The sequence below is a fragment of the Scyliorhinus canicula genome, chromosome 14 (assembly GCF_902713615.1).
Source record: "Scyliorhinus canicula chromosome 14, sScyCan1.1, whole genome shotgun sequence".
NCBI lineage: Eukaryota > Metazoa > Chordata > Chondrichthyes > Carcharhiniformes > Scyliorhinidae > Scyliorhinus > Scyliorhinus canicula.
This window is the reverse complement of record NC_052159.1, coordinates 21,845,238-21,858,555: the sequence shown is the minus strand read 5'-3', so window position 1 is coordinate 21,858,555 and position 13,318 is coordinate 21,845,238. Positions and strand designations below refer to the sequence as shown.

Sequence of the window (13,318 nt, the reverse complement as noted above, 5' to 3'; positions counted from 1 at the left end):
ATTTTAGAAAATGTAAAATCTCAATAAACATATTTATGAAAAAGAATTCCAGCAAGTTTGCCCTTAACAAATCGGTGTTGGCTTTCCTTAACCCATATTTGCCTAAGCGACTATTAATTTTGCCTCAACTATCACATGTAGAAGCTTCCCCACCACCGAGGTTAAACTGAGGTTGCTGGGATTATACACATTTTTAAACAGAGGTGTAACATTCCCCAATCCCTCTGGCACCACTCCGACTCTCAGACTGGAAAATTACGGCCAGTGCCTCCGCAATTTACCCTCTCCCTTCCCTCAGTATCCTTGGATGCATCTCATCCGATCCCATTGCCTTGTCAACTTTAAGTACAGACAGCCTAACCAATACCTCCTCCTGATCAAGTTTGAACTCTTCAAGTGTTTGAATTATGTCTCTTCATTCATGAAAATTAATATCTTAGGTAGAACTTGGAAATAGAGGGCGCGATTCTCCGCTCCCCAGGCCGGGTGGGAGAATCGCGGGAGGGCCGCTCTGGCACCCCCCCGCGATTCTCCCACCCCCCCAAAATGGCGTGTCGCGTTTTGCGACACGCCGCTCAGAGAATCGCAGGTCGCCGTTTTTCAATAATTCCACTAAAAGGGCCATCATGGGTCAAGTTGGTCACGACCATTCTTGAGATCACGCCAAAGAAATTAGGAACATAAAAGTCAGAAAAATATTCCTTCAAAAATATTTTTAGAAACATATCAATACTAAATGGAATTTATGCATAGTAGTAACGCCATGACAACAATTACTAACTTGTGCTTAAATAATGGCACTATGCGTTCAGTACCTGTTTATCCATTGGACAAGTTGCTCATCTTGTTCTCTTTTAAAAACATCGTGGCTCTCATGAAGAACATCCATATTTTCATTATCAGTCATTAATTCCCGGATTTTCTTTGCCACCTGTGCCGAATGCAAAGCAAAATTTAGGAATTTGACATAATGTTTGGATTTGTTTCCATGTTGCACTTCAGTAGGTGTATAAAAACCAAAACAGCTGAGAAACAGCTAGAAACCAAAATAGTGAAAAGTATTTATTTACCAGCAAAGCAAAGGTTTGACTCACCAAAATAGTATTAGAAGTTAAAGATCGTTAAGTTTATTAAACAGTTTTGGATAAGGGAATGCTAAAATCTGTATGAACATTCCCAAAATTTCGTCAATCACTAATAATGCACAAATGCACTATGAAAAATGGATGAAATAGTCTAAAAATATCACAGAACACAACTTGATAATTATGATTAGACCATAAGATGCCCATTAAGTCTGCTCCGCCATTCAATGAGATCATAACTGAGATAACTCCATTCAATGGGATCATAACTGGGATAATTCCATTTTCCCACCTTATCCCATAAGCCTCGACTCCTTTTCGGATTTAAAATCTGTCTATCTCAGTCTCGAACATACTTAACAACCCAGCTTCTACAGCCCTCTGCAATAATGAATTACACAGATTCACTACCCTCTGAGAGAAGAAATCCCTCCTCATCTGGGTCTTAAATGGGAAACCCCTTACTCTGAGATTATGCCCTTTGGTTTGAGACCCTCCCATAAGGGGAACAACCTCTCAGCATCTACCCTGTCAAGCTCCCTGAGAATCCTGTCTCAATAAGGTCTTCTCTCATTTTTCTAAACTCCATTGAGTACAGGCCCAACCTACTCAACCTCGCCACAGAAGAAGATTCCTCCATACTTGTGATCAACCGAGAGAACATTCTCTGGACTGCCTCCGATGCCAGTATATCTTTCCTTAGATAAGGGAACCAAGACTGTTCACAGTATTCCACGTTTGGTGTAACTAGTGCCTTATATAGTTTTAGCAAGACTTCCCTATTTTTATACGCCATTCCCTTTGAAACCAAGGCGAACATTCTTTTTGCCTGAGCGAACATATTAGAAGATTCCTGGATAACTTAAAAAAACAAGTTCCATCCTTATATTACAATTTCAGAAGCAGAATTTAATTGAACTGACGTGGGTTCCGCCCACTGATTGGAGGAAGGCCTGTCAGGTGCCTGACAGGCCAGCAAAGAACTGCCCTGGGATTCAGTACCTCAGGGGCAGAAATCCCACCTGACAGAAACAGTGGCAGCTGTCTGTAATACAACCAAGGAGAGGCCTAGGTTCTCCAAGGAACCCAGGCCACAGATGAGTGAGGACAGGCTGGTGTCGCAGAGAGAACAGGGGACCAGAGGCAAGGGTGGGCAATGGCTTTTAGCAGCCACCCCCTTCCCAGTGGATACCACGCACCCCACCCCTGAAAAGCACAGGCAAACCTGACTGGGTTTCCTGGCAGCCTTCTGGATACATGGGAAAGCAGTGTCACTCACACTTAATCCCGGAGTCATCTCTAAATTCTGGTGGGCTCAGGGACAATTGGTGTCAATCGGCTAAATGGCAAATGAAGTGCGGCCTCTCCCTCCATTACCATTTATAAAAATTAATTCAAAGGATGTGCGCATCACTGGCTAGGCCAGCATTTACTACTCATCCTTAACTGCCTTTGAGAAGGTGGTGGTAAATTGTATTCTTGAACGACTGCAGTTCATGTAGTGTAGATATATTCACAATACCGTCAGAAGGGAATTACAGACTTTGACCCAACAACAGGGTATGAACAGGGATATAGTTCAAGTCAGGATGGCGTGTGGCTTGGAAGGAACTTTCAGGTGATGGTGTTCCCATCTATCTGATAACATAGAACATAGAAAAATACAACATAGAACAGGCCCTTTGACCCACGATGTTGTGCCAAAACTTTGTCCTAGATTAATCATAGATTATCATAGAATTTACAGCGCAGGAGGCCACTCGGCCCATCGAGTCTGCACCGGCTCTTGGAAAGAGCACCCCAACCAAGGTCAACACCTCCACCCTATCCCGATAACCCAGTAACACCACCCAACACTAAGGGCAATTTTGGACACTTTAAGGGCAATTTATCAATTTAATCAATTTATAACTTTGTCCTTCTCAATGGCAGCGGCTGTGGGTTTGGAAGGTGCTGCCTTGGTGAGTTCCTCCAGTGCATCTTGTAGATGGCACATACTGCTGCTACTGTGTGTCAGTAGTGGAGGGAGTGAATGCTTGTGGATGGGGTGCCAGTCAAGAGTCCATTGCCCTGGATGATTTTGAACTTCTGAGTGTTGTTGGAGCTGCTCTCTTCAGGCAAGAGGAGACTATTCCATCACACTCCTGACTTGCACCTTATAGATTGTGGACAGGGAGTCAAGAGATGAGTTACTCACTGCAAGATTCCTAGGTTCTGACCTACTCTGGCAGCCATGGCATTCATATGGTCAGTCCAGTTCAGTTTCTGATCAATGGTAACCCCCAGCATGTTGATAGTGGGGGATTCAGCAATGCTAATGCCAATGAATGTCATGGGGCGATTGTTAGATTCTTTCTTATTGGGTTATTTGGTGTAACCCACAAAATACAGAAACACAATTTACACAAGGGTTGTTTCTAGGTGGATGAATCTGGATAGGTTAAATTGCCTTCTTCATCTATAATGATTCCTGTTCAAAAGAACAACAACAGGCATTTTCTTTTAACACTGCTCATTGTAGCAACTTAATATGGAGAAACTATTGGTTGAAGTAATGCCTATATTACAATCAACACTAAACATCAAGGGCCAGATGTTTTTACCCTTTTCACGATTGGAAATTTAACCTAACCTGAAGAAACCTGGAGTATAATACAAAATCAGCAGAGGTTTTGAGATTACGATGTAACAATTAAGTTCACAAGAGTGAACAGTGCATAGAAAGTTAACACTGTACCAAATTTCACAGCCAGTTCTGAGGTTTGGAAAATAACGTGTTAAGTGTTTACAAGCAATAGACAAGGACCAAGTTTTCTTGAGCATTCTTAATATTTATTACCTCATCAGGAAACTGCCGTGGCAGTGACGTTCTCTTATCTAGAGCCACAGCAACTCTTAGGGCCATGCAGTATCTTCTAAACCAAGCCCACTTGTGTGTTTCAGCACAGCAAGGTAGAGTATCAAGCTCTAAATCACATGCCAGGGCGACCAATACCTGCAAAAACAAAATACTGATGCAGTAAAAATTTCTTTACACTTCTGTCAACAATCATGTATCATATATGCGTAAATAAAGTATTCCTGGGCAATTGATTGTCGCGGTGTACTAACTTAAATCTAAACTGTTTCTGTAAATCCACAAGAATCTCTAGTGAAGGACTTAATGTGGTGACTTGGTAAATATTAAACAATAATTTCCATCTATTTCATCAGTAAAAGATACTTGTGACTTGTTCAAAAGGTGTACATTCTTCACGAAAATATGTTTTGAAAACCGTTTAATTGCTCGCAGGCAGATTTTGCTGGAGTGGAGGTCAGCTTCTCCACCCAGTGCCTCAGTGTGGCTTGTGGACCTCCTGGAATTTGCATGTTTGCCGAAAGTTAAATACACACTGAGGGGTTTGATTGGAAGGTTCTATGTAATATGGCAAACGTTTGTTATTGGGGTTGGGGATTGTTTTGCGGGCCTTGGAGATCGGGACAACATTTAAAAATGCGTCCCGATCTCTTGCGACAACGGGGAGTTCCAGCAAGTTCATTGTACAAAACAGGGCTCTGTGCAGCCTCTGCTGCGCATTCCCCATTCATTACCCTCATTCAACGCGAGTTGCATTGAAGAGCCATGTGTTTCTTGGCACTGCGTGTTCCGGGAAACACACGGCTAAACGCGCTCACTAGGGGACTTTGTTCCCTTCTGAAAGAATCGTGCCCCAAGTGTTTAATTTTACACACGGAAACAAACATGACTACCTTGAAGAATGGGCTATGAAGAAGCTGCTTCCCCCCTCTTACAATGGGATCTTCATATTCATACTGACGCTGCAAAGCCTCTGGAAGACCTTTGACTAATGCAGCTAAAGCAGTCCCAGTAAAGCTCTGAAAGAAAAAAATCTCCAAGTGAACATACAATGCGGAATTTGTTTTTTGCACAAAATGCCATAAATGAGCAAATATTTAAACTACAATCTTATCGGGATTGTCATCATACCAGAGATCGAGACTCTCCATCACTGTCGCCAAGAAGCCTGTTGATATTTATAGTCTGACCAAACTCGGTTGTCAGAAGCTTTCGCAGTCTCTGCAAGGCCCACATCCTGTGACTAGCAGCTTTCATATAAAGCAGAAGATTGTTAATACATCACAGCCTCCAAGAAGCCTAATGAATGAATAGTTTCTTAACCACTTCATCTTTTGATATTTACCAAGTGCACTTAGCTGAGCACAAGCTGCTAAAGAGGCAGCTAAACGGGGCACAATGCTTCTGTTTGATGCAAAGCTTAATCGGAAATCCAGTAGGCAGGTAACTAAATCCATTGAAGGGCATGACAAAATGCAACGATCTGACAGAAGATCTTTAGGACCTGGTCCAAAGAGTTAAAAAAAAAGTTCATTGAATAATTACAGCAAAACAAAAATCTAAATACATAGCGAGTCAAAACCGAACATGTTTATTAGGAAACATTTAATATTACAAATAGAGATTACTGTGACATGATTATGAAAGCTCTACCACAGATTAATAGGACTCATGGAGTGATAAAAAAGGTAGGCATCTTGTGAATCTTCAGAGAGTGCATTCATGATCTCAATGGCGACAGTCGGAACAAACATCAAGTAATTCCCAAATAGAGGGTGGGGGGAGCTGCCAAATGAACCACTCTTCTGGACTGCTCTGATTTTTCTTGTGCTTTGACCGGGAGGTGGTGCAATTTCCAGATGCATTTTTGGCTAAAGGGTTGCACGCAGTAAGAAATGTTGCCAGGACGTTCACTGCTGAAAATTTAAAAAGACACCCAATGCTGAATTTTGATAGGTCGTCGGTCACTGAAAGAATTTCAATAGATACTAGCCATGACAATAGTGGGTAACAATTCTGCAGAATACTCAACTGTACAAAAATCTACTGACGTGGAGGACACAACAGCATCAACCTAATCACCACCCAAGCCATTTTCATAAAATGAATAAAAATAAAAATAAAAGGCATATTCAATTCAAGGCGGACAGCAGTGCACTGCATGGATTTTAGCAAGCCTTTTGACACACAGAATAGGCCGATTAGCAAATTAAAAGCACATGGGATCCAAGAGAAAATAGCAAGCTTGATGCAAAACTGGCTCAATGGCAGGAAGCAAAGGGTTATGGTCTTCGGGTATTTTTGTGACCGGCAAGCCGTTCCAGTGGGGTTCCACAAGGCTCAGTAATGGGTCCCTTGCAGCTCGTGATATAAATCAATGTGTTAGACAAATATCAGGGACATAACTGAGAAGGTGGCAGGTGATAAGAAAAATCGACTGTGTGGTTGATAGTGAGGACAAAGCTGTAGACTGCAAGAAGGTTACTGTTCAGATGGCCAGAAAAATGACAAATTAAATTAAATCCAGGAAACTATGAGAAAATGCGAAACTATGAGAAAATGGACAAGTGAATGTCCAATAAATGGTAACATTCCAAATAGTTCAGAATAACAAAGGGTCCTTGGGAGCGTATGTCAAAAGATCCCTGAAGGCACCAAGATAAGTAAATAAGGAAATCAAGAAGGCATACAGAATACTTTTCTTTATCGATTTAGCACTAGAGAAGAGGTTGTGCTAGAACTGTATAAAACATTAGTTAGATCACAGCTAGAGTACTGCATACAGTTCTGGTCACAGCATTGCAGAAAGCAAGTGAACACTCTAGAAGGGGTATATGAAGAGGTTTATGAAGATGTTGCTAGGAATGGAGAATTTTAAGTATGGGGGAAGATTGGATAGGTTGGGTTTATTTTCTATGGAACAGAGAAGGCTGAGGGCTGATGAAATTGAGGTGTCTCACAGCACAAGAGACCCGGGTTCAATTAAGGCCTTGGATGACAGTCTATGTGGAGTTTGCACTTTCTACTGTGTCTGCGTGCATTTCCTCCAGGTGTTCCGGTTTCCTCACACAGTCCAAAGATGTGCAGGTTAGGCGGATTGGCCCCTTAGTGTCCAGGGATGGGGTTACGGGGGTTGCAGAGGACAGGGCAGGGAAGTGGGCTTGTGTAGGGTACTCTTTCAGAGGGTCGGTGCAGACTCGATGGGCCAAATGGCCTCCTTCATTACTCTCAGGATTTTATGTTCCTAATACATAGGAAGGATCTATTTCCCTTAGCAGAGAGGTCAATAACCAGGAGGTATAGACTTCAATTAATTGGTGGAAGGAATAGAGGGGAGTTGAGAGGTAATCATTTCACCCAGGGGATGATAAGGATCTGGGACTCACTACCTGAAAGGCTGGCAGAGGGAAGCAATTGAAGGTGCACTTGAGGTGCCATAACTTACAGGGGTACCGAACAAGATTCGGAAGCTGGGATAGCTTTTTTGTCAGGCCAAATGATTCCTTCTGTGCCATATTCTTTCTACCTCATAAATATTTGAACCCCTCTGGCTACAGATTTCAGTGAAAACATTCTCCAATGTGCAGAAAATAAAGCTTTGCTCCCAGTGCTGTTTGTCTTCCTTACCAGTGTACTTTATAACAGAAAAATGCACAAGCACACATTACCTGCAGCAGGCATTATGGGATACACTGTAAATCGCCATCCCCAGCCATTCACAGAACCATCACTGGTAAATTTCCACTTCAGCTCATCACCAGGAATTCTTAGTTCACTGGACCAGTCAGACCACTCTCGACCTGCGATAGCCAATGTATAATTGCATAACTAAATTATAAGTAGCGCATGTAATTTGTTCCACTATGGCATCCAACATTCTTCAACATTGTTTGATTTGCTATCTTAAATGCAAAACATTGTGGAGTCAGTGGCAACATAGTTCATGTTTTTCTTTAAAACTTTGTTGGCACAGATTCTTTGTGGGTGCATTTTATTCTTCCAAACTGCATTCTGACCTAGCTTTTCTCTCTCTCCTCTTTTCCATTTACAGAATGCCCAGAAGGTATAAATCCGTGAGGCAGAGTAGCCAAATTATTACTTTGTGTCACTTTAAAATATAAAGCAATCGAGGAAGGGCTTTCTGTAAGAAAAATAATTTATTAAATATTCATTCTTCATGTTTTAAACAAATCATGTAGTGTTGAAAATTAAAATATCGTTGTATCCTATTAACTGCAATTTTTAAAAATTAATTTACATGGCGGGGGCATCACTAGCTAGGCCAGCATTTATTGCCCATCCCTAGTTGCCCTTGAGAAGGTGGTGGTGAATTGCCTTCTTGACCCGCTGCAGCCCCAGAGGTGTAGGTACAGCCACAGTGCCGTTAGGGAGGGAATTCCAGGATTTAGACCCAGCAACGGTGATAGATTTCCAAGTCAGGATAGTGAATACCTTGCAGGAGAACCCCCAGGTGGTGGGGTTCCCAGGTATCTGCTGCCCTTGTCCTTTCATATGGCAGTGGTCATGGGTTTGGAAGGTGCTGTCTAAGGAGCCTTGGGGAATTCCTGCAGTACATCTTGTAGATGACACACACGACTGCTACAGACTGGTAGCAATTAAGCGACTATTTTGTCCTGTATCTAGTTGAGCTTCTCGAGAGTTGTTGGAGTTGCACTCATCCTAGTGGAGTGTTTTCAATTACACACCTGAATTGTGCCTTGTAGGTGATAGACAGGCTTTGGAGAGTCAGGGGGTGAATTACTTGCCACAGTCTGTTACACTGCTCCTCGTCTGAGCAGATCCTGTGTATACGGACGGCTTGTCCACAGGGGATGGCTTCTTTAATGGTTTTGGGTGGAAGCTGGAGAAGTGGAGCATCGTGAGGTTATCCGTGGGCTTGCGGCGAGATCATGCAGACGCTGCGTCAACGGATTAACGGACATCACGTGACAATCAGCAGGCAGGAATGTTCCCTTCCAGTCGGGGAACACTTCGGCAGTCAAGGGAATTCAGCCTCTGATCTTCGGGTAAGCGTTCTCCAAAGCAGCCTTCAGGATGCACGACAACGCAGAATCGCCGAGCAGAAACCTACAGCCAAGTTCTGCACACATGAGTACGGTCTTAACCGGGTCCTTGGATTCATGTCGCATTACATTCACCCCCCATCATCTGGCCTGGGCTTGCGAAACCCTACCAACTGTCCTGGCTTGAGACAATTCACACCTCTTCAACCTGGGATTACCCCTATCTCTGGATCTGTAAAGACTTAATTATCTGCAAATGCTTGCATTCAAAGTATCGTCTTACATCTTTGTTGATATATATGTTGCTGGAACCTACCTCTTCATCCACCTTCGGAAGGAGCAGTGCTCCGAAATATAGTGATTTGAAACAAACCTGTTGGACTTTAACCTGGTGTCGCAAGACTTTTTACTGGGCTTCACAGGGGTGTAATCAAATAAAACAGATGCCAAACTAAAGAGGGTATTTGAAGGGGCTAAAAGTTTAGTCACTGAGATGGGTTTTATGGGGGGAATTGAAAGGACAAGAGGGAAATTACGGTGTTTAGGTTGGGAACATGGGGCTCAAATAAAGCCACAGCAAAACAAAGGAAAGTGAGGAAATGAGGACGAATCACTAGAATACTACAGTGCAGAAGAGGCCCTTCGGCCCATCGGGTCTGCACCAACAAATGAAAGGCCCTGACCTGCCCACACAATCCCACTTGCCAGCACTTGGCCCATAGCCTTGGATGTTATGACGTGCCAAGTATTCATACGGGTACTTTTTAAAAGGATGTGAGTTGTCCCGCCTCTCCCACCCTCCCGGACTGTCGCTACTCTCTGCGTAAAAACGCTTTTCCTCAAATCCCCCCTAAACCTCCCACCCCTTACTTTGAACTTGTGTTCCCTCGTAACTGACCTCGTAAGAGACCAAGGTTAAAGAGACTGAGATTGTAGGGCAGAAGGAGGCTGCAGTGATAAGGAGGGATAAGAAGCAGCCTATGGCCATCTGGGACTATGGCAACTTTACTTAAAGTCACCACAAAAGGGCAGTGGGAAGGGTTGAAAGTAATTTTAACCTGGTCAGTCCAGCCTGAAACTGGCACAACTGGATCAGGTCAGATATTTAATTTACAAACTGTTTGGTTTTATATTCAAATCAGATGCAGTGTTAAACAAATGGCCTATTGGATCTGGTTAGTTTCCCCCTGGGCAGGCTGTAGCAACTACCCAAGCTGTATGACATGAATTAGGGTTTCAACAGCAAATGGGCTAAGATAGGAGTGAAGATGGGTCATATAATGGAGATAGATTTAAATTTGAAAAGACGGTGAGAGGGGAAGAAATAAGATTGAAACAAAGGAGTTCTTTGCCTGCAAACTATTTGCTTATCTGGTCCTTAACCTTTAGAAGGCTGGGCACCCAGGGTAAGCAAAAAATATCTGAATCTACACAAAATCATAATCAATGAACGGTATTTTACTCAGTGCTACATTCAAGATTTTCTGTATAAACTTTGCTCAAAGCCAGTTTACCTCCATTATGTTTATTTTCAAATAGTCATACCTTAGCTGAATTAATTAAACCTTTGATTGCAATTTGGCATTTCCAGAGGTTGTTTTACTTTTTTTTTAAATGTCCAATAACGTCCCTGGTTGTTTATTAAGATTTATAATCAGGAAGCTTCCAATACACTGAACAGAAGCAGCTCAAATGCATTTGCATCCTATGAAGTACTGTGAATCTACCAAGATAGAGCGGAAAGGAAAGCAGTTTACAGATAACATCTATTTATCATCGCGGCCATAAAAATCAAAGAAAAATAGTAATCAAATGTATGTGCAAGAAGTTCAAATGTACAAAAGTTATTACCTGATCGAACAGACACTATCCTGTTGGCACCATCCATTATGGTCAATGGATCATGACGACGCTCTGTGGAGCACTGCCGGTCAAACTCAACTCTGAGGCCTTCAGCACCTAAGATACATTCCAAACAGCACCAAAAAATAGTTATCTGCTTGCACATCTTAATTGTCCTTCTAATGAATATTAGTTATTCATTCTGTTATGATCCCTTTAGAGGACAATAACTCCCAAAATGAAATTTAGGGAGGGATTCCCCGTCGCGGGACCCCCGTTTCGTGTTCCCCGATGGGACCGAGAATCGGGCATCGGGGCAATAATTGGATATCGACACCATGGGCTGATCCGATGGTGATGCTCCCCCCCACCCCAGTGGCGGGAATGAGGTCCACGCCGCATGGCAGCAGGCGCATGCAAATAACCCATTTAGCAAGCCCAGTCCCTGTGTTCCCGAGGAATCACGTGGGCATGGATGATTTGTGGTCTCTATCGGCACGGCGGACTACAGGATGGCCAAGGGGGAAATGGCCGTCTCCCCCACTCCCCGCGATGGTAGCACAGCAGTTAGCACTGTGCTTCACAGCACGAGGGTCCCAGGTTCGATTCCCGGCTCGGACATCGTCTGTGAAGAGTCTGCACATTCTCCCTGTGTCTGCGTGGGTTTCCTCCAAGTGCTCCGGTTTCCTCCCACAAGTCCCGAAAGATATTCTGTTAGGTAATTTGGACATTCTGAATTCTCGACGTATACCCGAACAGACACCAGAATGTGGCGACTGGGGACTTTTCAAAGCAACTTCATGCAGTGTTAATGTAAGCCTACTTGTGATAATAAAGATTATTATTATTAAAAATGCACTGTCTGCCCACGTCTTCTCTACAACCCGGGACCCCAAAAATAGGGGGACCTCCGCCAGGGTCCTCAGTAATAAGCGGACACCCTCAAGGACCCCAGTGATAGGGGGGCCTCCCAGTAGTAGTGGACCCCTCCAGGGACCCCAGTAATGCGATCCCCCCAGGGGTCCTCTGCGAATGGAACACCTCCCTACCCCAGAGAGAAGAGACCCCTGTCTGGAAGCTAGAGAGAACTCCCGACGGGACAGCAAGAGGAATTACAGCTGTACCAATTACCTTGCAGCTCCACCTGTCCATTCCTGGAAGGAAAGCAACTGAGACCAGAGTTTGGTTTCCACAGAACAAAAAAGAGATAGGTGCATCCCAAGTACTAAGTGCATTCCAATCACTCAAGCATGTGATTTCACTGCACTTACCTCTCTTTGATGTGGTCAATGTTCACAACATTGTAATTTCACCACTTCAGCCACTGAACCATGAAAGGAGATGAATTAATCAAAGCTGCAGATGGTTTTTAGAAGCTGACAATCACAGACCATGATTAGAAAGTTAAGAATGGTTTGCACCTAATGGATCTGTGGGAAACAGAAGCAGATCACAGCTGCTCCATTTCCAGGAATGGACACGTGGAGCTGCAAGGTAAGTGTTACAGCTGTAATTCTTCTCTACCCCCGTCTGGACTGCTCTTTAGCTTCCAGATAGGGGTCTCCTTTCGGGGGGGGGGGGGGGGGGGGGGAAAGAGAGAAGAGAAGAGAGAGTGGATCCCTGTTGGGATGGGGTCTCCCGAATACAGAGGTCCCTATGTGGTGGTGGGGGGGTGAAAGAGGACGGTGTGCTGGGCCACCTCCCCACACTCGAGGGTGGGGTGGGGGTGGGGGGGGCACCCTGGCAATGCGCGGGGGGTGGGGAGATACTGTGTGGTGCGGGGGTGGGGTGGTTCGGGTCGATTTAAGGTGCGAGGAGGTGGTGACCACCCGCGGGACCTCGTAATCGGGCCGCCTGCTTGAGATGGCGGCCAGATAGCGGGGTTCCCTGGTAATCCCTCGTATTCCACACATGCTCCCAGGTGGATTGTAATCCAGCTGCAATTCAGGTCCAGCGGGAGAACATAGGGCTGGATTCTCCGCTGTCGGGAGTCTCCATTGCGCCGACAGCCCGGAGATTTCTCAACGGCGTGGGGATGCCTACAATGGAAAACCCCATTGGTTGGCTGGCGAAACGGAGAATCCCGGGGGCGCACAACACAGAATCCCGCCCATAGTCTCCCAAACAGAGAATCCTGCCCTTAAACCTTTGGTGAATAGCTGAAAGTTGATGCAACAAGGTTTCATGCTTTAAGATTGTAACAAACAAACTAAAAGCACCATTAACTAAATAAGAGTAGTGGGTGCCTGGAACTCGCTGCTGGAGGAGGTGGTGGAAGCAGGGACGATAGTGACGTTTAAGAGGCATCTTGACAAATACATGAATAGGATGGGAATAGAGGGTTACGGACCCTGAAAGTGTAGAAGATTTTAGTTTAGACGGGCAGCATGGTCGGCACAGGCTTGGAGGGCCAAAGGTCCCGTTCCTGTGCTGTACTTTTCTTTGTTCTTTCTTCTAAACACTATGTCAGTAGGCAACCTATACTTTAAACTACAGAATAGAACTTTCCC

At 44.2% G+C, this 13,318-nt stretch overlaps 1 protein-coding gene across 9 annotated transcripts in view; it reads right to left on the bottom strand.

The window, feature by feature from the left end:
* Positions 1-13,318, bottom strand: part of herc2 (HECT and RLD domain containing E3 ubiquitin protein ligase 2) — a 297,727-nt gene that overhangs the window by 54,401 nt on the left and 230,008 nt on the right. For all 9 annotated transcript variants that reach the window (XM_038818501.1, XM_038818504.1, XM_038818505.1 and 6 more), the window contains 7 exons: positions 10,818-10,925; positions 7,611-7,742; positions 5,288-5,446; positions 5,074-5,192; positions 4,836-4,961; positions 3,925-4,080; positions 816-931 (listed from right to left, as the gene is read on the bottom strand). In XM_038818501.1, coding sequence (XP_038674429.1) covers positions 816-931; positions 3,925-4,080; positions 4,836-4,961; positions 5,074-5,192; positions 5,288-5,446; positions 7,611-7,742; positions 10,818-10,925 — 916 coding nt within the window. The remainder of the gene's footprint in view (positions 1-815; positions 932-3,924; positions 4,081-4,835; positions 4,962-5,073; positions 5,193-5,287; positions 5,447-7,610; positions 7,743-10,817; positions 10,926-13,318) is intronic.